This window comes from Oncorhynchus nerka, linkage group LG3 (assembly GCF_034236695.1).
Source record: "Oncorhynchus nerka isolate Pitt River linkage group LG3, Oner_Uvic_2.0, whole genome shotgun sequence".
In the NCBI taxonomy this organism is placed as follows: Eukaryota; Metazoa; Chordata; class Actinopteri; order Salmoniformes; family Salmonidae; genus Oncorhynchus; species Oncorhynchus nerka.
Genome location: NC_088398.1, coordinates 42325751 through 42351049, shown reverse-complemented (window position 1 = coordinate 42351049; position 25299 = coordinate 42325751). Strand labels below are relative to the sequence as shown.

The 25299-nt window shown below is 44.0% G+C and overlaps 2 protein-coding genes across 2 annotated transcripts in view; both read left to right on the top strand.

Moving 5' to 3' along the window:
* The window catches only part of LOC115108212 (kalirin-like), a 257001-nt gene extending 252505 nt beyond the window's left edge, over positions 1–4496 (top strand). Inside the window, 4 exon segments of the mRNA XM_029632309.2 lie at positions 684–869; positions 1096–1267; positions 1643–1884; positions 2120–4496. Coding sequence (XP_029488169.2) covers positions 684–869; positions 1096–1267; positions 1643–1884; positions 2120–2380 — 861 coding nt within the window. The 3' untranslated portion in view covers positions 2381–4496.
* A 2912-nt stretch (positions 4497–7408) lies between these two features.
* On the top strand, positions 7409–16464 carry LOC135565366 (kalirin-like). The gene is made up of 9 exons (XM_065011965.1): positions 7409–8429; positions 8698–8860; positions 9597–9718; positions 9918–10049; positions 10590–10754; positions 11063–11141; positions 11324–11524; positions 12023–12161; positions 13753–16464. The coding sequence occupies exons 1-9, from the start codon at positions 8405–8407 to the stop codon at positions 14296–14298; spliced, it is 1572 nt and encodes a 523-aa protein (XP_064868037.1). The 5' UTR covers positions 7409–8404; the 3' UTR covers positions 14299–16464.
* The last annotated feature ends 8835 nt before the right edge of the window (positions 16465–25299 follow it).

Genomic DNA, 25299 nt, shown 5'->3' with positions numbered 1-25299 from the left:
AAGCATGCGCATTAAAATAGGAAACAAATAGCGCCGCAGATCAAGAGGTGTGGTATAATTACGTTTGTTATGGCATACATGTTCAGGAAGTTAGTACCGGGATCAGCTATGATTTTAGGATTGTTTGCAATCCGTGCTCAGTTTGTGAAAAATGTGAAATGACTCATGAAGCTGTCTTATTGGACTATTTAGCTCCAGCAGGTCATGACTTGGTCTGTCTGTTCTTCCACACGGGCGTATCAAAGTCACTTTGATGACACTCCGACTACGTGAAATCTCTGACCTCTGAATTAAGCGAAGATTTGCCTAGCCTGCTGCAACGGTGGCGAGATTAAAGCACTGTGTTTGCCAATGGCCTGTATGGCCATCCTATTCCCTATAGAGTGCACTACTTTTGACCAGAGCCCTATTAGGCCCTAGTCAAAAGTAGTGCACTTAAATATGCAATAGGGTTCCATTTGAGATGCAACACCCTGGTCTTAGATCCAGTACAATGGTCTGCTGTAAGCTTTATGACCGTGGTGATGAGAGAAGGGGCTGGTAGACTGGGTAATGCCGTAGTGTTGACAGACAGACTAGGGGGCGTGGCTGACTCTGCTTCATTCTCCGGCGTTGATAGATGTTGAGTCGTGACTGATCCTGTGTGTGTTCGGCACGCTGCGCGCTCTCTCCCCGTCCCCCAGGGTAAGCTGACCAGCCAGGGTAAACTGCTGCAGCAGGAGACGTTCTTTGTAACGGAACAGGACACGGGAGTGTTGTCGCGCAGCAAGGAGCGCAGGGTCTTCCTCTTTGAGCAGATCGTCATCCTCAGCGAGCTCCTCCGCAAGGGCTCGTCCACCCCAGGCTACCAGTTCAAGAAGAGCATCAAGGCAAGTAATGTCAAAACAACAGTGAATGCTATTGGGACATCATGGAGCAGAAACATTTCGGCAATTTCCTACTGTTGCATTCAATCCAGCCCCCGGAGACATTTTGGTTTGAAAGCAGGGTTTTAGAACATTATAAAGTGCAGAGTCCATAGAAAAGACCACACACATAGCGTTGTTGTTGAATTGAGCAGTGTTGAGCTAGCGTTCTTGTGTTTCATTGTGACAGGTGAGCTACCTGGGCTTGGAGGAGCATGTGGACAACGACCCTTGTAAGTTTGTGCTGTCGTGTCGAGGCTCGGCCGAGCGATTCACCCTGCAGGCGGCCAACCTGGACATCAAGCAGGTGTGGGTCCAACATGTCAGCCAGGTCCTGGATGCCCAGAGCAACTTCCTGTCTGGTGAGAGAACTTCCTGTCTGACATACGCCTCTACCTTCATTAGCTAAATCTAGGGTTGCAAGATTCCGGTAATTTTCCCAAGATCCCCAGATGTTTTTCCAGAAATCCTAGTAGGATGATTCCGGATTCCATGCTTTTTCACTCCTGATTCAAATAATCTTCTAACTAAGATTTCTGGAAAACCTGGGAAATGAATTTTGCAACCCTAGCGTTATTGTCAATAGTTAGATCAAAACTAATTTAGTCATAACTACAACCTCAACACTAGAGTTATACTATTTTCACCTCTATCATGGTCCTCATTCGTCTAACACAGAATACGCACATGTGGCTTTTCGTTTATTGATTGTGTGTGACATTGGACTATCACCACAGCCCTGCAGTCTCCCATTGAGTACCACAAGGAGAAGGGTTGTTCCCAATCCCTCACCAGAAACCCGTCGGGCAGTCGGCCCCCCAGTTCCAACAGCAGGCCCCTCTCCTCCTCCTCTGTGGGGGCAGAGAAGCCCCCCCTGGCAGGACCGGGAAGGACCCCAACTCCTCTCAAACTATCTACCTCCAACGGCAGCTCCTGCTTTGACCCCATGAAACACAGCGAACGCTATGACTCCACGAGGGTGAGCCCGGTCTGTTGTCTGCCCTAGTTTTACATTTCAACGGGAGATGTTGAAACTTTGTTTACTTCGAACTTGCAGACAAGAAGTACTGAAGTTAAGGAATTGAGTCAATGTATGTAATGACTCATGTTATTTGAATGTGCATACAGGTTTGTATCAATGTTGATTTCCCCTGTCATAATACAATCTATCTTCCTCTCCTCTCCTCTCCCACCCCATCCCCACCCCTCCCTAGCAGCATGACGGCATTGGATGTAACGGCATGTCCTCCACCATGATGGTGACCCAGGACTACAGTGCACTGAAGGAGAATGAGATCTGTGTGATCCAGGGCGAGATGGTGCAGATCATGGCCACCAACCAGCAGAACATGTACCTAGTGTACCGGCCCGCCAACAGCCAGTCCCCTGCGGCCGAGGGCTGGGTCCCAGGCCACATCCTGGGCCCCCTCACTAAAACGCTCAAAGACAGTACTGCTGACGCAAGCATCAAGTAAGTGTCCCTCAGCCTCGCCCCCACCCCCACAGAGCTGCTCTTATTGGATGAGGTGAAAGTTGAATCTGCTCCAATACCCCCCCCACACACACACACACACACCGCCAACCCCCATTATGGGAACTAACTCGGAACTGTTGGACGACAACAGGGGTCATTTTTTTCTCCTTATTTTCTTTGTTAATATATGTAAAGGCTTCATGAGTAATTCTCTGAAAAGAGTAAAAGGACTTTAGAGAATCATGGCTTCATGTAGAGAAGACGCACCGAGAATCTTACATCAATGTGGAACTGACTGGTCTGGGCTTTGATTTCTGTTTCTAACACACGTTTTTTTACTTGACATGTTTTGAAAAAAAGAAAGGCCTTTTGATGGACTGGGGCCTATTTCTCCAAGTGGAGAAAGTTTGTTATTGTCTATGGCAATTTGTACAGATTGTGGTTTTTGTTATTTTTGTGTTAATTTTTTTTTCTTCATATTTTATTTGTTTAATATTATCAGATATGTTGGCAGTTTACTGTAAAAAAGTTAATTTGTTTTGTTTACTGATGCGCTCTCTCCAGTACATTCCTGTATAATGTATTTTGCACTATTTAAGAGAATCCATATTAATGAAGTCAGGTTGTGCAATATAATTATAGTCACAATGTTCATCATTGTACTTGTAGTCTGACTAATCATTTTAAATGTATTTTAAATATGTAAAATACCATTTTGACATGAGTAGTTTGCAAGGCAACATAAGTTGAACTTGTTTTGCGTTAGAAAATCAGTTACATTGTTAATATTGGTAAATACTATGACACTGCACTAGTGCTGTCCGGGTCAGCTGTTTTGTTTTCCCAGCCCGCAATTGCTAATAACCCATCAGCAACTGCCCAACTATATGTGATAAAGTGAAAATCTGAGGCCCGCAATTGACCCTAGCCCTCTAATATAGAACTAGTGCAGGCCCAGTGCACTACTTTTGTTAAAAAAATAAATTTGCAATTTATTTTCATTATTATTAATATTGTTTTTTTTTATTTTCCGATTTTTCAGCACCCCTACTTCCTGCGGCTATGCTGATTTAGATATGTTTCTGCTTATAATTTCTGACATTTTGATAGGCTGTTTATTAGTCAACTTGTCTATAATTAGATACATGCAGCTTCTCTTCTGTCATTATATGTCGCCCTAGAAGACTAAGTAAACCCTTTCTCACCAGAATGTAATAAATCGATAAAATGAATGCTTCAATCTTGTTGACGTCGGTAAAGTTTCCTGTCGTCTGCTTATCGGGGAGAGAACTCAATAACAAAAAACAAATTGGAAAGATTTCTGTGCAAAATGTCCAAATGACATCGGTATGAACGCTTGTAAGGAAATAGAAAGCTATGAAAACGACCCAACATGTTTTCGGTTTGGCTCGGATGCATATTTTATGTGTTTTAGATACTAAAGATAGCATCTCTACACACTGTATCTCACTGCACATTCACATTCTCTCAAAATTCTGAAAGAAATAAATCATATTTCTCTACTCCTGTTCCCGAGTCAAAATGTAGCCTACATTTGGTATATGATTTTACTGCAAGAAATTCTTAATTCTGCAGGAGTTAATATTATGCGAGAGGTTATAGACCTAAAGTCAGTGTCCAGTTCCCTTGACGTCTTGTGACTGTCGAATTTGTACAGCGCCTCACAATCGTCACACAAGTCGTTACTGCTATTGTCCACTTTTACCACGTCACCAAATCTCTCCCAAACGTGACTTTTCTGGCCCTCCCTTCTCTTTATTTTCAACTCTCCGTCTAGCAGCTTTTCCCTTATTGAATTCAACTCTGACATTGTCCTTTTTGCATCTGTGGATCGATGTGATTTTTGTTTTCTCCCCGTCCCCAAAAGCCCTAAACCACGGGGACTGGGGGTTATGGGTCAACCGTGCATCACTACCCCGCAGTCAAACCGCATGTTTCTCCACTGACCATTTGCTCTTACAGCGTGAGACCTAGACTCCATTCTTATCTCACATTGAGCATAAAATAACAGTGAGATCAGTTCAACCTGTTCTTTTTTTATCATGTTGATTTCAATTTGTAAAAAATCAAATAAAACGTTTCATTTGTGGCTTTTACCAACCATTATTATTACCAGCTTTATTAAAGGGATCCTTCTTCTCGTGGAAATGTCCTGGTGTTGTATAAATACGTTCACAAACACCCACTTCTGAGATCTATTTTCTCACACAAGAGTGATGAGGTTAGGAGTACTTCAAAAGCACACTGGTGTATGCACTTTTTAAATATGATTTTGTTTGTTTCTTTGTACCCCTTTTCGTTGACGTTGTCTGATGTAGGAGACTGCTTGTTTTCATTTTTCTACTAACCACACCGGCCCTCGACAAAAGGTTTGTTGTTTACACAGCGGCGCCATTGAAAGTCTCATGACAAAGTAGAGCCACGGAATGGTTGGCAAAGACCTCTTATGCCCCAACACGCTAGGCTGCGTTGACACAAATTGTCTGTCCACTATGGTGTAAGAGAATCAAGGTATGGTAGCGTATAGAGGAGCTTTCTTCGCCGCTTTGTGGGTCTGAATTTCTAATGTACCATGACATAAACATTAACGTTTGTTTCTCTAGTTGAAAATTCTGTTCCAAATGAGATACGTTTTGTCTTTCTCTCGCCTCTTTTTCTCTGTCTTTTGAGTTGATTTCAATCAAGTTGGCTAGCCCCACTCAATCCTCCCTGCACCTCTGCCCTCAGTGTGTGTGTGTGTAAGCCTGGATTTGACTGGTACATTTCTTGGCACAACAGGAAATCTCTTTCATGGAATACCCTGCGCTCGAGAAAGCGAGCGGAGAAGGGTAGCAGTGGCTTGGGGGATGCAAAGGTTGAGAATGGACTCCGTAAGCCCAAGGAGATTCTCAGCACCAAGGTCACTGTCAAAGTGAGTAAGCGGGGCTGTCTACGGAGATGGGTGTTCTGTGTCCTCGGCTGCCACTCCCTCGCCTGTGTGTTGTGACTTGTGACGTTAATAATCTCAGACACTGAAACACTATGATAATCCATCTCTAACTACACCGTCTGCTCTCACTTTGGTTTGACGTCCCCTTATGCATGACACTAATGACTCAAGTGACTTCTCTGTCTGTGGCAATTTTGCTTTTGGTTAAAAGGTAGACTCAGCGAAATCACGTTGCCACCAGCAGTACCGCAGATATTGAGATGAGCGAGATGTCCGACTTCGCTCTCACACAGTCACACCCGGTATCTGCTCGCGCACGGGTTCGCCTCGCACTCTTACAGTGTGGGAGCCACCAGATCAAAACGGCGGAGAAGCTTAGCCTCTCACTTCAACGCTCTTAGTTATTGCGGAAATTGACCCACTATGCTGTTTACTTTCTGCATCTACATCGTATCGCTGAGTCCACCTTTAAGATAACTTTAGTTTTCGTAAAAATGTATGACTTTATTGACATAACACTTTGAAACCACCATTTTGACAACATATGTCCTGGAGCCCATTGAGCTATGACCTAAACGAAAACAAGCCCTCATTCATGGGTTTAGCATGCAGGTATTAACTACACAAAAACCATAAGGTGTTGTGTTTCAGTGAAAACATACTGAAACTGGATCTCACACTACATTTACATTTCTGTATCAATATATACTAGCAGTGCATTTTAAAATAACCCCCCCCCCCCCCCCCCATCAAGTCCATACGATGCTGAGTCTGCTGATCCATCTTTCATTTGAAGCGTGTTAAAGAGTAGATTGGTTTATAATTTGTCAATTACATCTTTCATTTGAAGCATGTTAAAGAGTAGATTGTTTTTAACTTGTCAATGATGTCCATTGGATACATTTCACTTTAAGTTTGCCTGCAGGTTTCGTCCTTGTCACTGTTTGACTATTTATGCCACTGTCGTTACACCCCCCCCCCCCGTACATGAAATAGAAACTTTAAATGAAACATGCACATATAATGAAATGTCACTGACTGCTATTCGTGTGTCATCAATCATGTTGTGTTCGATTGCATCGTTTCAGGTGTCAGCACTATAATTTGTATGATTTTGTTTTTGCTTAATTGGTTCATTTCCCAGCTCATACAATATGTCCATATTTATGCATCTTTACCTCCGGCTCAGTGGTTCCCAAGCAACTCTTCTTTACAGATTCCCTCTTTTTTCTTTTTTTGGTGTATTTTCTTACATCCAAGCCCTCCCACATACAATATGCTGGATTGGACCTTCAGCCCTTATCCCCAAAGGCACTCCTAGATAGAACAATGATTTCTTTACATTGTAGGTGTATCTATCCAATCCTTTCAGATCTACTGTGCTTGGGGAGTATTTGGAATTCAGGCACACGAGACGGATTCTCTGTCTTTAGCACCACACTTACTAGTAAGCACAAATCCTATGTCAACAACCCATACACACATTAGAATCCTGACTGCGCCTCCAGCTTGGGGACCACCAGGGCCTTTTGTAACAGCTCTAATTTTGATTTCTCTTATCCCACACTTCAGGAGTCAAACAGCTCAGAGGAGTCAGATTGCGATGATGAACTCCCCAAAACTAGCATGGAGGTAGAAGCACACGCCGATCTGTCATGCATGCATGCTGCCCAGTTGAGTTTCTGTAGCTACGTCTAAGCAAGAGGAAACGACACACAGCATCACAGGGGTTTTTCACTGTGGTCAGGAGCTTTCTGCAAAACGACCAGGTTCCACATGTTCCATTAGCTGCACTAGCTTTTTTTATTTGATTTTCTCCACAGAAATAGAATCACTAGAACAGGCTTCCCCCGTTCAACTCAATGGGTCTGCAGTGGGTGGACCAGTTGCCATTTTGAGTATGGTTTCATCCTCAGCGAGAACCAATAGGGATGTTTTTGTTCCTGCTTCTTTGTTTGATAGGATTGTCTGGTGCCGGCCTCAGAGAGGCCGTGGGTGGAGTTTGTAAATGCATTTGCCACTGATTGGTGCACAGTATTAATACACCAGGTAAGCACCTGGAACACATGAGCAAAAGATGTTAAAAATACCTATTTTTGTTTGAAAATATGTATTGTGCTCACATGCGTCATTGTAACTCCTGTATAGCCTGTTGACCCCAGGAAGGAGCAGCTGCTGCATGTGCAACAGCTAATGGGGTTCATAGTAAACTAAACAAGCTTGCCCCCCCTCTCAAAGCTTGCTCGGTCCTGTGTGGCTCGGTTGGTAGAGCATGGCGCTTGCAACGCTAGGATTGTGGGTTCGATTCATGCAGGGGCCACCCATATGAAATTGTATGCACGCACTACTGTAAGTCACGTTGGATGAAAGTGTCTCCTAAATGCCATGTATTATTATGAATTCAATTGCTGTAGTTCCTCAGTTCCAATTCCTGGTCGTTGTCATTGAAAAGCACCCTCCTGTTAGCTTTGACAGACTTGACCTCAACAGGCTTGTGGTAAAGATGTCCACGCTTTTTTGATTGCAAAACAATACACTTCATCCCTCTATTCCTTGGCTAGTTTAGCTAGCTGCTCTATGTGCCACTTTTTCTCTTCTGGGGAAGAGTCCATGGAAGCCGTGTGGTTTCCATGGACCATTACTGCAGCCTAGTGTTCCTGCGCTGAAATACTACATCTCTCCCAGGGATGGTTAGGTTTGTGAATGTGACGAAGCCTCTCACACAAACCCCCTTAAGCATGTTACTCCTGACCTCTCTTCATTTTTTGGGGGATCCCCCGGTGATTGCGCGCCTTGTTTTCATTTTGTTCAAATGGGTTCAGAAGATCTTTTAAAGACACCCTAAATGCCTAAATGCCAGAAATATGTGGGGTACGATGCCCTAGTATAGTACTCCTACATTGCAACTCATTTGTAACTGGTAGTACACAAAATAGTGACACAGAACTCTGAGGTATGTATGTTTGTATTGACTGTTACGTTTCAATTTTGAAATAGCAAAACAGTTCATAATTCAAACTTCAACAGTATAGTTCATTCACATTGCCTAACAGCCATGCCTTATCTTTGCAGATAATGAATCCCAATTTTATACAAGAAGGTAAGATGAACTATCAGAACATAAACGCTTACATTTTAAATGCTGAAGCGTGAAATCAAGAATCATTTAATTACTGATATGTCACGACTGCGTCTCATATGGCACCCTAATCCCTAAATAGTGCACCACTTTTGACCTAAGCCCTATGGGCCCGTGTCAAAAGTAGTGCACTGTGTAGGGTGCCGTTTAGGACGTAGCGTATATACTTGCTGATTAGAATCATGTGGTGTGGTTAGCTGACACTGCTGTGTGGTTAATGTATATATAGTGGCTCCAGAGTTCCTGGTCTCACTAGCGGATGTGACATGTGCATTCGGGGAGACGGTGGTCCTGTGCTGCAAAGTGTGTGGACGTCCCAAACCCAACGTCACTCTGAAAGGACCCGATCAGAGCCCGCTTGTCAACAACAGCAGGTTCACCATAAACATTAGGTAGAGGAACTATGGTTTCTAGTTCAAATATGGTCTTGATGATCACAAGAAAATCGGAGGTCGGATGCCGCCAGTGGGGATCCACGGAGGAAGACGTCAGAGGACAGACTGATAGTAATGGCGGGAATAGGAGAAATGGAACGGTTTCATTTATTCCATTCCAGCCAGTACTATAAGCCTGTCCTCTGACGTCTTCCCCCACCCGGCGGCATCCAACCTCTGATTCTGACTAAGAAATGGAAGCGCATACCCAAATTCCTCAAACCTAGTGAGAGCAGGATGTGAGATTTAAAGAACTGTCTCTGGCAGGACAGTTAGACCTCTCCAAAGACAGTATTATCTTCCTATTGGATGACTTAAACATTGTCTGACATAATTGCTTAAAGGTAATGTCTGTGGCCTAATCCCATGGTAAATCCATTGTCTGCATCCCAAATGGTTACATTCCCGAAAGAGTCCACTACTTTTGACCAGTAGTGAACTCTAGGGCTCTGGTCAAAAGTAGTGCACTATATACAGTGTGTCAGAAATAGGCTGCCATTTGTGACGCATCCCTAGGTAGACTAAACACATGTTGCTGGAGGAATAACATGAACTTTAGATGGAGCTCAGTAAAATGTGCGATCAGCAAAAGCAGATACCAATGTGGCTTATTTAGTTTCGGGCGAGAAAGGTCATGTTCTATTCTCGACAAACCAATTACACCTGCCTGCTTGTTCTCTGTCCTTGTCTCCAGGGATACGGGCGACATTCTGCTCAAGATCTGTAACCTGATGCCCCAGGACACCGGCATCTACACCTGTGTGGCCGTCAACGACCATGGTACCGCCTCCTCCTCCGCCTCCATCAAAGTACAAGGTGAGAACAGGGGATATGAATCGTGGAAGGAGGGATGCGGGTGGAGTTTCGATTTGCTCTTCGTCAGCTTGGTCAAGCAGACTGACCACTGCACTCCCGTTTCACTTCAGAATGCGAGCTACCGTGAGATCAGGCTCCTTTCACAAGGCTAGCCCTCCATGGCCATTGAGACTGATGTTGGGCTTATGTCTGTTTTCAGGTATTCCAGCAGCACCTGCGAGGCCAGTGGCCCAGGAGGCCAGTAGCAATGCAGTGATCGTCCACTGGCTCCCCCCAGCAAGCTCAGCTAACTGTGCTGTGTCTAGCTACACAGTGGAGTACAGGCAGGAAGGTGCAGTAGACCCATCTCTCTTCTGGCTCTGGGGTGAAGTTTCCCCTAGGTACAGATCTAGGATCAGCCTCCCCAAATCTTAACCTTAAAGCTGCAATACGTAACTTTTGGGGCGGGCTGACCAAATTCGCATAGAAATGTGTGTTATAGATCTGTCATTCTCATTGAAAGCAAGTCTAAGAAGTGGTAGATCTGTTCTATGTGCACTTTCTATGCTTCCCGTTCTCATGTTTTGTTGTTGCGTCTTTTACTTTGGGATGTGTACACCAGCTTCAAACAGCTGAACATACAATATTTTGGGATATAGATAGTTCAATGATTCTCTACACTATATTTTCTTGAAATTAGGTGAACTAGAATTTTTTTAACCAGAATTCAGTGATTTCTGCATAGTGTATCTTTAACCATTAGTGAGGAAAATGCTCAACTGAACCAAGGTCAACATCTAGGAGGTGTTCTTCCTCTTTCCAAATCATGAGCTACAGACAGTCACCTGTAATCTTTGAACTATGACCTAACCTCTCATCCTCTTCTCTGCAGACTCCCTGGTGTGGCAGCAGTCGGTGGTCTCCACCGTAGATGTGTGTGTGAAAATTGAAGATCTCATTCCTGGGGGGCACTACCAGTTCCGGGTCAGTGCCAGTAACCCCTGGGGTATCAGTCCGCCAAGCGAGCCCTCAAACATGGTGACCCTGCCCAGCGGGAGTGAGTCAAACTCTCCATCTTCACACTACAAGCAGGGAGGGACTAACGCTATACCTAGACCGGATGCATCTCGAATGGCACCCTATTCCCTATATAGTGCACAGATTTTGATCAGAGTCCTATGGTCAAAAGTAGGGCACCATGAAGGAAATAGGGTGCCATTTTGGAAGCGGATTCTTACATTTCACTTTTTCTTTACAATTTGCTTTTATTTTGGGAGGTCCTCGAGGAAATGTTACTGTGTACATGTAGCTACGATGTAAATATTCACTCATAAAATATTCAATTTGTTTTCTTTCTATTCTAAGCTTCCACATATGATGGAACGGGCATTCAGTGGAAAGGCAACTTTGAATCGTCTTTCACAGAAATTTGTGAGATCGGACGGTAAATTGCACACCCCTACACGCTTTTAAAGTAGCTAACCATAAACGGTTTAAAATCAAAGTATTGTATTGGGATTTTTCACACACGTCATACAAATTCTCATCGAGGCTAACTGCAGCCAGTGTATAGGTACAGCAATGACATGCGTTACAACTACTCTCCTACTCCTCTCCTTTCTCCAGGGGCCGATTCTCTGTAGTGAGAAAGTGTCTGAACAAGGCCAGTAAGAAGGAGGTGGCTGTGAAGTACGTCACTAAGAAGATGCAGAAGAAGGAGCAGGTAGCCCACGAGGCGGACATCTTATGCCACGTCCAGCATCCTCAGCTGGTGGCTCTGACCGACACCTACGAGTCCCCCACCTCCCTCATGCTGGTCTTCGAGCTGTAAGGATCTTTCTGCTGTGGCCTTGGGCTGATTTTCAATTGGTCTTTTCCTCGATTCCTCATAAATCCTCTCTCCTCGTCCTCCTTCTCAAAATGCATTGGAGAACAAGGTCTGGGTGGAGGGACCTTTGACCTTCTCCTCCAATACGATTGAGAAAGAGGTGAGGATGTGAGGAATCGCGAAAAGATGAATTGAGAAAAGTGTGATGTATTATTTTATTGTTTTTGCTTTTTGCCAACTCCTCTCTGTGTAGCTTATGGCATGACAATCATAGAGTTGGCCCAATGCTAGGGATTATATTCTTCACTTGGCTTTGTTAGTGAACAGTGTCTGCTTCCCAAATGGCACCTTATTCCCATAGTGCACTAATTTTGACCAGGGACCTTTGGGCCATGTTCAAAGTAGTGCATTATATAGGGAATAGGGTGCCGTTTGGGATGGACACATAGTGTCTTAGAGTGTGGTCTGAATGACTGTTTGTCTCGTGTTGTTTCCAGGCTGGAGGGCGGGAGGCTGCTGGACTACTTGGTGGCCCATGATGAGCTGATGGAGGAGAAGGTGGCCTTCTTTGTGAAGGACACCTTAGAGGCATTGCAGCACCTCCACACCTGCAGAGTGGTACATTTAGACTTAAAGGTGAACACAAAGTACACATCCGCACCACTGCTAAGGACATATGGTGCAAATACAATGCCATTAAAAGTGGCATTACACTTTCAAAGTTTGAGAGATGTTTTCAGACCTCGAAAGTGGTCTCACGTCAAGATGAAACCATGTCCCACGTAACCGGTTGAGTAGATCTAACTATACATTGAGTGGACAAAGAATTAGGAACACCTCCTCTTCCCATGACACAGATTGACCAGGTGAATCCAGGTGAAAGCTTTGATTCTTTATTGATGTCACCTGTTAAATCCACTTCAATCAGTGTAGATGAAGGATTTTGAAGCCTTGAGACATGGATTGTGTATGTGTGCCATTCAGGGGGTGAATAGGCAAGACAAAATATTGAAGTGCCTTTGAATGGGGTATGGTAGTAAGTGCCAGGTGCACCGGTTTGAGTGTGTCAATAACTGTAACGCTGCTGGGTTTTTCACGGTCAACAGTTTCCCATATGTATCAAGAATGGTCCACCACCCAAAGGACATCAAGCCAACTTGCCACAACTGTGGGAAGCCTCGGAGTCATTTTTTAAATTTATTTTTATTTTTTACCCCCCTTTTTCTCCTCAATTTCGTGGTGTCCAATTGTTAGTAGCTACTATCTTGTCTCATCGCTACAACTACCGTACGGACTCGGGAGAGACGAAGGTTGAAAGTCATGCGTCCTCCGATACACAAACTCAACCAAGCCGCACTGCTTCTTAACACAGCGTGCATCCAACCCGGAAGCCAGCCGAACCAATGTGTTGGAGGAAACACCGTGCACCTGGCAACCTTGGTTAGCGTGCACTGCGCCCGGCCCGCCACAGGAGTCGCTGGTGCACGATGAGACAAGGATATCCCTACCGGCCAAGCCCTCCCTAACCCGGACGACGCTATGCCAATTGTGCGTCGCCCCACGGACCTCCCGGTCGCGGCCGGTTACGACAGAGCCTGGGTGCAAACCCAGAGTCTCTGGTGGCACAACTGGCGCTGCAGTACAGCGCCCTTAACCACTGCGCCACCCGGGAGGCCTTTTATTTAACCTTTATTTAACTAGGCAAGTCAGTTAAGAACAAATTCTTATCTACAATGACAGCCTACCCCAGCCAAACCCTATCCCGGACGACACTGGGCCAATTGTAAGCCGTCCTGTGCGACTCCCAATCACGGACGGTTGTGATACAGCCTGGAATCAAACCAGGGTCTGTAGTGACGCCTCTAGCACTGAGATGCAGTGCCTCAGACCGCTGCGCCACTTGGGAGCCCAACATGGGCCAGTATCCCTGTGGAAGGCTTTCGACACCTTGTAGTCCATGGCCCAACGAATTGAGCCTGTTCTGAAAGCAAAAGGGGGTGCAACTCAATATTATGAAGATATTTCAAAAGCATTTCGCTACACCTGCAACAACATCAGATAATTATGTGTATGTGACAAATACAATTTGATTTGTATGCCTCTACCCCAAATGAATGGAAATTAGTTCACTTTTAAGGTCCGAAAACATCTGACAAACTTTCAGCAAAATGTCCCTGATCTTGGTCAAATCCATTTTCAAATGTGTTCTTCTCTTCTGTGTCCTTAGCCTGAGAACCTCCTGGTGGATCTCCACGTGCCTGTTCCCTGCATCAAGCTCATAGACTTTGGAGATGCGGTCCAGGTGTCTGGCCACCGTTATGTCCACCTGCTCCTGGGAAACCCAGAGTTTGCTGCTCCGGAGCTGATCCAGGGCACCCCGGTGTCGCTGAGCACGGACGTGTGGAGCGCCGGTGTCCTGGCCTACGTCATGCTGAGCGGCGTCTCGCCCTTCCTGGACGAGAGCCTAGAGGAAACGTGCGTCAACATCTGCAAGCTGGACTTCTGCTTCCCCGAGGACTACTTCCAGGGAGTGAGTCAGGCGGCCCGGGACTTCATCAAATCTACCCTGCAGCAGGACCCCAGGAAGAGGCCCAGTGCCACCACCTGTCTCCAGCATCCCTGGGTGGGTGCCCACAGTGGAGACTACTCCAAGAACCCACTGGACACTGGTCGCCTGGCCTCCTTCATTGACAGACGGCGGCAGCTGCACGATGTGCGCCCCGTCACCAACATCAAGGGACTGGTGACCAGTAGCATGGGACACACCCTATAAACACCCTATGAATACAACACACAGGTGGAATGAAAACACACTGTCAGCAGTACTACAGGACTCTGCCATTGATACATGGTTCCCCATGAAAATGTAACTCTGAATAGGGGATAACAACTTGTCAACAAACATGTTATGTGGATATCATGTCTGTGTTCAAAATGCCAGTAGCCAAGACATTGACATTTGATTGATTGAGATGTTTCAGAGCTGTAGTATGAAGCCATAGACGCCATCTTACTCTTGTTGTGTCCATCTATTGTAAATGCCAACATTTCTAAATATCATCCTTGGAAATTATAACTATCAGAGAAAGATCTATGAGAGGTAGTATAACTGTTGAATGTCATTTATTGTAGAACGTGGTTAACACTTGAGTAAGTGCTATTGTATGTGAAGAAATATTCAGCATTGGTCGCTTGGAGCAGTGGTTCCCAAACTGTGGGGTCGGCAGGGGGGCGCAGAGCAGTACCAGTTAAAGTTATTTATTTTTTACTATTTTCTACATTGTAGAATAATAGTGAAGACATCAAAACTATGAAATCATGTAGTAACCAAAAAAAGTGTTTAACAAAATAGATTGAAGAATCTAAAAAGTAGCCACCCTTTGCCTTGATGACAGCTTTGCACACTCTTGGCAATCTCTCAACCAGCTTTTTAAATGTATTTTATTTTTACCTTTATTTAACTAGGCAAGTCAGTTAAGAACAAATTCTTACGGCCTAGGAACAGTGGGTTAACTGCCTGTTCAGGGGCAGAACGACAGATTTGTACCTTGTCAGCTCGGGGGTTTGAACTTGCAACCTTCCGGTTACTAGTCCAATGCTCTAACCACTAGGCTACCCTGCCTCCCCAGCTTCATGAGGAATGCTTTTCCAACAGTCTTGAAGAAGTTCCCACATATGCTGAGGAGTTGTTGGCTGCTTTACCTTCACTCTGCGGTCCAACTCATCCAAAACCATCTCAATTGGGTTGAGGTCGGGGGATTGTGGAGGCCAGGTCATCTGATGCAGCACTCCATCACTCTCCCTGGTCAAATAGCCCTTACACAACCTGGACGTGTGTTTTGGGTCATTGTCCTGTTGAAAAACAGATGATAGTCCCACTAAGCTAAAACCAGATGGGATGGCGTATCGCTGCAGAATGCTGTGGTAGCCATGCTGGTTAAGTGTGCCTGGAATTCTAAATAAATCACAGACAGTGTCAGCAGCGAAGCACCCCCACACCATCACACCTCCTTCTCTATGCTTCACGGTGGGAACCACACATGAGAAGATAATCCATTCACCTACTCCGCATCTTCCAAAGACCCAGCGGTTGGAACCAGAAATCTCAAAGTTGGACTCATCAGATGAAAGGACAGATTTCTACCGGTCTAATGTCCATTGCTCGTGTTTCTTGGCGCAAGCAAGTCTCTTCTTATTATTGGTGTCCTTTAGTAGTGGTTTCTTTGCAGCAATTTGACAATGAAGGCCTGATTCACGCAGTCTCTTCTGAACAGTTGATGTTGAGATGTGTCTGTTACTTGAACTCTGTGAAGCATTTATTTGGGCTGCAATCTGAGGTGCAGTTAACTCTAACGTATTCTCTGCAGCAGAGGTAACTCTGGGTCTTCCTTTCCTGTGGCGGTAGTCATGACAGCCAGTTTCATCAAAGCCCTTGATGGTTTTTGCAACTGCACTTGAGAAAACTTTCCAAGTTCTTGAAACTTTCCAGATTGACTGACCTTCATGTCTTAAAGTAATGATGGGCTGTTGTTTCTCTTTGCTAATTTGAGATGTTCTTGCCATAATATGGACTTGGTCTTTTACCAAATAGGGCTATCTTCTGTGTACCACCCCTAACTTGTCACAACACAACTGATTGGCACAAACGCATTAAGAAGGAAGAAATTCCACAAATTAACTTTTAACACGGCACACCTGTTGTTTCAAATGTATTCCTGGTGACTAACTCATGAAGCTGGTTGAGAGAATACCAAGAGTGTGCAAAGCTGTCAGAAATGTCCAGATCAACTAGCCCATGTCAGCTAGCGTTTTTATATTTAGGTTTTTTAGCCCAATTTCTTCGTCACTCAAATATCAAATGAATACACATTAGACATAGCAACACGTATAGAACTGCAACAAAAAAAAACTTTAAAACTGCAAAATGTTCTTTGCAACCCTATGACAAAATGTGTAGAATTGTAGGAAATAAGCTTTAAACCTGCAAAATGCTCTCTACCAATAAGAGGGGTGTTGAACAGTTTGTCATGAACAGTGCTTGTGCACATAGAAATAGATGTGGCAGGATGTTCCCCATTACTTGGAAGGGGGGGCCAGAGTGAAAAAGGTTTGGGAACCCCCTGCCTTAGAGTATGCATCAAGTGTGCATAATGTGTAGATATAGTATAATGCCTATTTTTCCAATTGTGAGATTTGGGGTATGAATGAAAGAATATATCACATCACATTATACTGCATTTTTGTGTCAGTACATATCTGTCACCTCCATGATCATTTCAAATGTGTTTTGTTGGTTCACTCATGTTCATTTAAGAGACCACTCATAAGACTCAAGTTCAGTTGTAATTGAATGTTCAAAACTACTTCTGGAAGGACCTGCTGCAAACTTCGATCCAAATCGGCAGTGCACATAAGTGTTGTATATTTCTGTTCTCAGACCCAAATCGTTTACAATAAATCTGAAGTCTTCACATTTTGATGGGGGGGGGGGTAATTCATTTCTAGTGCTTATTGTCTGCCATTTACTCAATAGGATTGTTTGCTTGTGCAATGAGCACTGACGGGTCTAGAACACTGATTTGAGCACTTAATGTAGGATAGCCTAGTCCCAACAGTACAGGATTTGAAAACACAGGCTTTATTGTATTTATTTTTTATTTAGGTATTAGAACTGGTAACTTGATTTGAAGTCTTTGTTTATTTATTCTTCTTATGAAACGATATTTGTTTCTAACTTTTTGTTACAGCGGCCACAGAGCATCATGCTTATCATTGACAAGTGGCATTCTGTGACGTGCAGTCACACATGCTGTGTACATCAACAGGCTCTAAGGGTGTATCCTAAATGGCACCCTATTCCCTACGTAATGCTCTGCTTTTGACCAGGGCCCATAGCACTGGTCAAACGTAGTGCACTATAGGCAATAGGCTGCCATTTGGGAAGCACGCTAAGCATTCCTGTGGGTATGATGCACAAGTATGTAAGACTCTCAGCATTTTTTCTTCATGAATTGTGAAGAATGGTCTTTTTCATCAATCACTTAAAGTATTACGCTGATCGTAAATGGCATTGAAACGTCAACTCATAAACAACCATATGTATATATCGAACCAAACACAAGGCTGATAGTATGCTCCACTGTACAACGCTTCAAACCTACTACTGAGCAAATTGGTGTATCAGCCTCGCTTCATGTTGGCAAGATACAGTAATACGATTTCTACCTAAAACTGGGTGGTAAAAATGCTTATAGTTCAATACAGTAGCCTATGCTTTCTTCAAAAAAACATCATTTCCTGTGCTATAGCACATCATTGTACATAAGTCTGTGTGTACAAATGATACCAGGCATGTCCTTTCTTACACCATTGGGGCTGTTTGTTTGTTACTGAATGTGTAATAATAAAAAAGTGCTTGTTTCTAGAAATCATGTGTCTTTGTTTCTCCTGACAATGGAATTTGCACGCACAGGGTATTTTAAATCGGTAGGAGTCATCTTATGCAAGATGCGATTGCTTCAATATCAGCACGGCACTTGTTTTGACTAACGTTAAAAAGATCATATAAAGGTAGATGGAGGAAATCTGAGCTTACTGAAATGAAAATGGATGACTCTAACGCCATACATTTCCTTTCCCTACACACTTTACAATAACCCCTGGCATGATTCTTGATATCTGTTTTTTTGGCATCGGATCCGTCTCAATCCACTGCATCCGCCGATGTCACACTTCCGCATCTTCGGTGACAGAGGGACGGAGCTAAAGCAGTGTTTGTCAGACCATGAAACATGCCAAAAATCGGACTTAGCATGTGAACGGTTTGGCCTACAAAACTAGTATGACCCTTCTACAGATGAGACTCTCACGAACACGATGGGGTTCTCCTTTTGAGACAGGTCTGAAGTCGGCATAGCCGATCAGCCAACTTCTGTCTGAACTATTTGGGCTGCACACTAATACCCTGTACAGTATGACCGCTGTGGAAAGTTGAAACTCTCACGAACACGTATATGACGGTTGTTTTTCTCTAGGATGCCAACATGCCTCACAAGACTCTTCCCCGGTACCAGTTGAACGAAAATGAATGACTGATATAACCCATGGAATTATGTAGTAACCAAAAAAGTGTTAAACAAATCAAAATATATTTTACTTTTGAGATTCAAAGTAGCCAGCATTTGCCTTGATGACAGCTTTGCACACTTTCGGCATTATCTCAACCAGCTTTATGAGGTAGTCACCTGGAATGCATTTCAATTAACAGGTGTACCTTGTTAAAAGTTCATTTGTGGAATTTCTTTCCTTCTTAATGCGTTTGAGCCAATCAGTTGTGTTGTGAGGGGTGGTATACAGAAGATAGCCCTATTTGGTAAAATACCAAGTCCATATTATGGTAAGAACAGCTCAAATGAACAAAGAGAAACGACAGTCCATCATTTATTTAAGACATATATATATATATATATATGTGCTAATATTTTCTGATCTTTCTTATAACTCTCAGATATAGGACAGAAACTTCAGAACATACTTCCTTTAGATTTTTGGGGAGAACAATCAGTTGTTCCATGTAGTGAATAGGTAAACAAATAAAATAATGTAGTGAATAGGTTATTCAATGCGTTTGTAAAGGCTAATAGCAGCAAGATACTTCAAGGGGTCTTATAATTCCAAATCAAATATCTAAATGAACGTTGGTGAAACAATTCCATATAGCTTAGTAGAAGCTATGTGTTAGAAAGCAGAGTAGGGTTGAATGGCAGGAACCCGGTCACCAAGATTTACCGGGAAAAAATATGTAAATTTTCCTCAACTGCAAGATAAAGAATGGTTGGCTGATTTTGCCTTCACCGTGGACATCATGGCCCTCATGAATGAACTGAATTCCAAACTACAAGGGAAGGGCCTTTTTGCACATCAGATGTACAGCCTTGTCAAAGCCTTCAAGGGAAAATTACTCCTCCTGACCTGCCAAGTAGAAGCTAACAATCTCACCCACCTTCCGACACTACTAGTCTGTTCCCTATCAGATGACAACAATCTCACCCACCTTCCGACACTACTAGTCTGTTCCCTATCAGATGACAACAATCTCACCCACCTTCCGACACTACTAGTCTGTTCCCTATCAGATGACAACAATCTCACCCACCTTCCGACACTGCTAGTCTGTTCCCTATCAGATGACAACAATCTCACCCACCTTCCGACACTACTAGTCTGTTCCCTATCAGATGACAACAATCTCACCCACCTTCCGACACTACTAGTCTGTTCCCTATCAGATGACAACAATCTCACCCACCTTCCGACACTACTAGTCTGTTCCCTATCAGATGACAACAATCTCACCCACCTTCCGACACTACTAGTCTGTTCCCTATCAGATGACAACAATCTCACCCACCTTCCTACACTACTAGTCTGTTCCCTATCAGATGACAACAATCTCACCCACCTTCCTACACTACTAGTCTGTTCCCTATCAGATGACAACAATCTCACCCACCTTCCGACACTACTAGTCTGTTCCCTATCAGATGACAACAATCTCACCCACCTTCCGACACTACTAGTCTGTTCCCTATCAGATGACAACAATCTCACCCACCTTCCGACACTACTAGTCTGTTCCCTATCAGATGACAACAATCTCACCCACCTTCCGACACTACTAGTCTGTTCCCTATCAGATGACAACAATCTCACCCACCTTCCGACACTACTAGTCTGTTCCCTATCAGATGACAACAATCTCACCCACCTTCCGACACTACTAGTCTGTTCCCTATCAGATGACAACAATCTCACCCACCTTCCGACACTACTAGTCTGTTCCCTATCAGATGACAACAATCTCACCCACCTTCCTACACTACTAGTCTGTTCCCTATCAGATGACAACAATCTCACCCACCTTCCTACACTACTAGTCTGTTCCCTATCAGATGACAACAATCTCACCCACCTTCCGACACTACTAGTCTGTTCCCTATCAGATGACAACAATCTCACCCACCTTCCGACACTACTAGTCTGTTCCCTATCAGATGACAACAATCTCACCCACCTTCCGACACTACTAGTCTGTTCCCTATCAGATGACCAGCGGGAGAAGTATACATCGCTGCTGCGTGCTTTGAACGGTGAGTTTTCTCAAAGTTTTGAGGATTTCAAAGTGTTGGAAAATGACATGCTGTTGGTTTCCTCCCCTTTCACCTTCAATGTGGATAACGCTCACGCTGACCTGCAACTTGAGCTTATCGATCTTCAGTCTGATGCAGTGATTGGAGAACTATTCAAAACAATGTCACTGACGAGGTTCTATGCATCCCCCGATGAACAAAACATTCCAAAGATTAGGAGTCATGCTCAGAAGATGTTTGTACTTGTCAGCGATTGGGTGCAGAGTGAAAGCGGAGTCAGGCGCAGGACACAGGTATAGAGTAATCCAAAGGGGGCGGGGTCACAATCTACTGCAGAGATAGTCTGCAGAGTTCTGTCATGATATCCAGGTCTGTGCCCAAACAGTTCGAGCTTCTACTTCTAAAAATCCACCTTTCCAGAAATAAGTCTCTCACTGTTGCCGCTTGCTAGACCCCCCTCAGCCCCCAGTTGTGACCTGGATTCCAAATGCAAATTGATTGCCCCCCATTTATCTTCAGAATTTGTACTGTTAGGTGACCTAAACTGGGATATGCTTAACACCCCGGCCGTCCTACAATCTAAGCTAGATGCCCTCAATATTACACAAATTATCAAGGAACCTACCAGGTACATCCCCAAATCTGTAAACACGGGCACCCTCATAGATATCATCCTGACCAACCTGCCCTCTAAATACACCTCTATTGTCTTCAAACAGGATCTCAGCAATCACTGCCTCATTGCCTGCGTCCGTAATGGGCCCGCGGTCAAACGACCACCCCTCATCACTGTCAAACGCTCCCTAAAACACTTCAGAGAGCAGGCCTTTCTAATCGACCTGGCCCGGGTATCCTGGAAGGATATTGACCTCATCCCGTCAGTAGAGGATGCCTGGTTGCTCTCTAAAAGTGCTATCCTCACCATCTTAAATAAGCATGTCCCATTCAAAAAATGCAGAACTAATAACAGATTGGTTCACTCCAGACTTGACTGCCCTTGACCAGCACAAAACAAAATGTGGTGTACTGCATTAACATCTAATAACCCCCGCGATACATAACTTTTCAGGGAAGTTAGGAACCAATATACACAGTCAGTTAGGAAAGAACTGGCTAGCTTTTGCAAACAGAAATTTGCATCCTGTATGCCAAATGCAAAAAAGTTTTGGGACACTGTAAAGTCCTTGGCGAAAAAGAGCAGCTCCTCCCAGCTACCCACTGCACTGAGGCTAGGAAATACTGTCACCGCTGATAAATCCACGATAATCATGAATTTCAGTAAGCGTTTTGGCTACACTTACCCCAGCCAACAGCTCTGCACCCCCCACAACAACTTGCCGAAGCCTACCCCCCCCCCCCCCCCCGCTTCTCCTTCACCCAAATCCAGTTAGCTGATGCTCTGAAAGAGCTGCAAAATCTGGACCATACCAGGCCAAACACAGAAATACAAAACCTAGAATACACAACATAGAATGCCCACCCCAACGCCCACGCCCTGACCAAACTACAACAGAGACATAAAAAAGGAACTAAGGTCAGGATGTGACATCCTGGTTGTAGATATGTCCATAAACCAGAATACACATGTATTTGTTGCTGGGATTTACCACCCCCATGCTGCCATGTCGCATGCTATTGGTGCTATATCTGAGTGTTTAACACCTTTTCTGTCCTCTGAATTTTTCTGTCCTCTGAGGGGATTTGAATCTAGACTGGCTATCCCCAAGCCTCGCCCATTTCTCCTTCACCCAAATCCAGATAGCTGATGTTCTGAAAGAGCTGCAAAATCTGGACCCCTACAAATCAGCTGGGTTAGACAATCTGGACGCTCTCTTTCTAAAATTATCAGCTGCAATTGTTTCAACTCCTATTACTAGCCTGTTCAATCTCTCTTTCGTATTGTCTGAGATCCCTAAAGACTGGGAAGCTGCCGAGGTCATCCCCCTCTTCAAAGGGGAGACACTCTAGACCCAAACTGTTATAGACCTATATCCATCCTGCCCTGCCTTTCTAAAGTCTTCGAAAGCCAAGTTAACAAAAAGATCACCGACCATTTCGAATCCCACCGTACCTTCTCCGCTATACAGTCTGGTTTCCGAGCTGATAATGGGTGGGTGCACCTCAGCCACGCTCAAGGTCCTAAAAGATATCATAACCACCATTGATAAAAGGCCAAGGCTTCCGACTCTGTCAATCACCGCATTCTTGTCGGCAGACTCAACAGTCTTGCTTTCTCAAATGACTGCCTCACCTGGTTCACCAACTACTTGTCAGATAGAGTTCAGTGTGTGAAATCGGAGGGCCTGTTGTCTGGACCTCTGGAATTCTCTATGGCGCAGGGTTCAATTCTCGGGCCGACTCTTTTCTCTGTATATATCAATGATGTCGCTCTTGCTGCTGGCGATTCTCTGATCCACCTCTACGCAGACGACACCATTCTGTATACTTCTGGCCCTTCTTTGGACACTGTGTTAACTAACCTCCAGACGAGCTTCAATGCCATACAACACTCCTTCCGTGGCCTTCAATTGCTCTTAAATGCTAGTAAAACTAAATGCATGCTTTTCAACCGATCGCTGCCCGCACCTGTCAGCCCGACTAGCATCACTACTCTGGAAATTTCCGACTTAGAATATGTGGACAACTACAAATACCAAGGTGTCTGGTTAGACTGTAAACTCTCCTTCCAGACTCACATTAAGCATCTCCTGTACCTGTACATAGCCCATCTATAAATAGCCCAAACATTTACCTCATCCCCTACTGTATTTATTTTGCTCCCCAGTATTTCTACTTTGCACATTCACCTACTGCAAATCTACAATTCCAGTGTTTTTAATTGCTATATTGTATTTACTTCGCCACCGTGGCCTTTTTATTGCCTTTACTTCCTTATCTCACCTCATTTGCTCACATTGTATATGGACTTGTTTTTGTACTGTATTATTGACTGTATGTTTGTTTTACTCCATGTGTAACTCTGTGTTGTTGTATGTGTCGAACTGCTTTGCTTATCTTGGCCAGGTCGCAGTTGTAAATGAGAACTTGTTCTCAACTTGCCTACCTGGTTAAATAAAGGTAAAATAAAATAAATAATACATCTCCAATCCAAAATTAAATCTAGAATCGGCTTCCTATTTCGCATTAAAAACGCTTTCACTCATGCTGCTAAACATACCCTTGTAAAACTGACTATCCTACTGATCCTTGACTTAGCCTCCAACACTACGCAGTAAATTAGATGTAGTATTTCACAGTGCCATCCATTTTGTCACCAAAGCCCCATATACCACCCACCACTGCGACCTGTATGCTCTCGTTGGCTGGCCCTCGCTTCATATTCGTCGCCAAACCCACTGGCTCCAGGTCATCTATAAGTCTTTGCTAGGTAAAGCCCCGCCTTATCTCAGCTCACTGGTCACCATAACAGTGGTCACCATTTACCATCTGTAAATAGCCCACCCAACTACCTCATCTCCATATTGTTATTTATTTTTTCTCTTTCGCACCCCAATATCTCTACTTGCACATCATCGTCTGCACATCTATCACTCCAGTGTTAATGCAAAATTGTAATTATTTTGCCACTATGGCCTATTTATTTGCCTTACCTCCCTAATTTGCACACACTGTATATAGATTTTTCTATTGTGTTATTGATTGTATGTTTGTCTATCCCATGTCTAACTCTGTGTTGTTTTTGTCGCACTGCTTTGCTTTATCTTTGCCCGGTCGCATTTGTAAATTATAACTTGTTCTTAACTGGCCTACCTGGTTAAATAAAGGTGAAATATATACATTTTTAATTGCATGTTTAATAATGAAAATACCTACCAAAAGGAGAACATGGATGTGGTTTATTTCTGTGCATGTTAAAAAAGTAAAATAAGTAGCATATCTGGACGTGATTTACAGTAGATACATCTGTCAACACATGATATACTGTGGGGAGAACAAGTATTTGATACACTGCCGATTTTGCAGGTTTTCCTACTTACAAAGCATATAGAGGTCTGTAATTTTTATCATAGGTACACTTCAACTGTGAGAGACAGAATCTAAAACAAAACTCCAGAAAATCACATTTGTATGATTTTTAAGTAATTCATTTTCATTTTATTGCGTGACATAAGTATTTGATACATCAGAAAAGCAGAACTTAATATTTGGTACAGAAACCTTTGTTTGCAATTACAGAGATCATACGTTTCCTGTAGTTCTTGACCAAGTTTGCACACACTGCAGCAGGGATTTTTGCCCACTCCTCCATACAGACCTTCTCCAGATCCTTCAGGTTTCGGGGCTGTCACTGGGCAATACGGACTTTCAGCTCCCTCCAAAGATTTTCTATTTGGTTCAGGTCTGGAGACTGGCTATGCCACTCCAGGACCTTGAGATGCTTCTTACGGAGCCACTCCTTAGTTGCCCTGGTAATTTCATGGTCCGAACACACCAAGACAGTCGTGAAGAGGGTACGACAAAGCCTATTCCCCCTCAGGAGACTGAAAAGACTTGGCATGGATCCTCAGATCCCCAAAAAGTTCTACAGCTGCACCATCGAGAGCATCCTGACTGGTTGCATCACTGCCTGGTATGGCAACTGCTCGAGCTCCGACCTCAAGGCA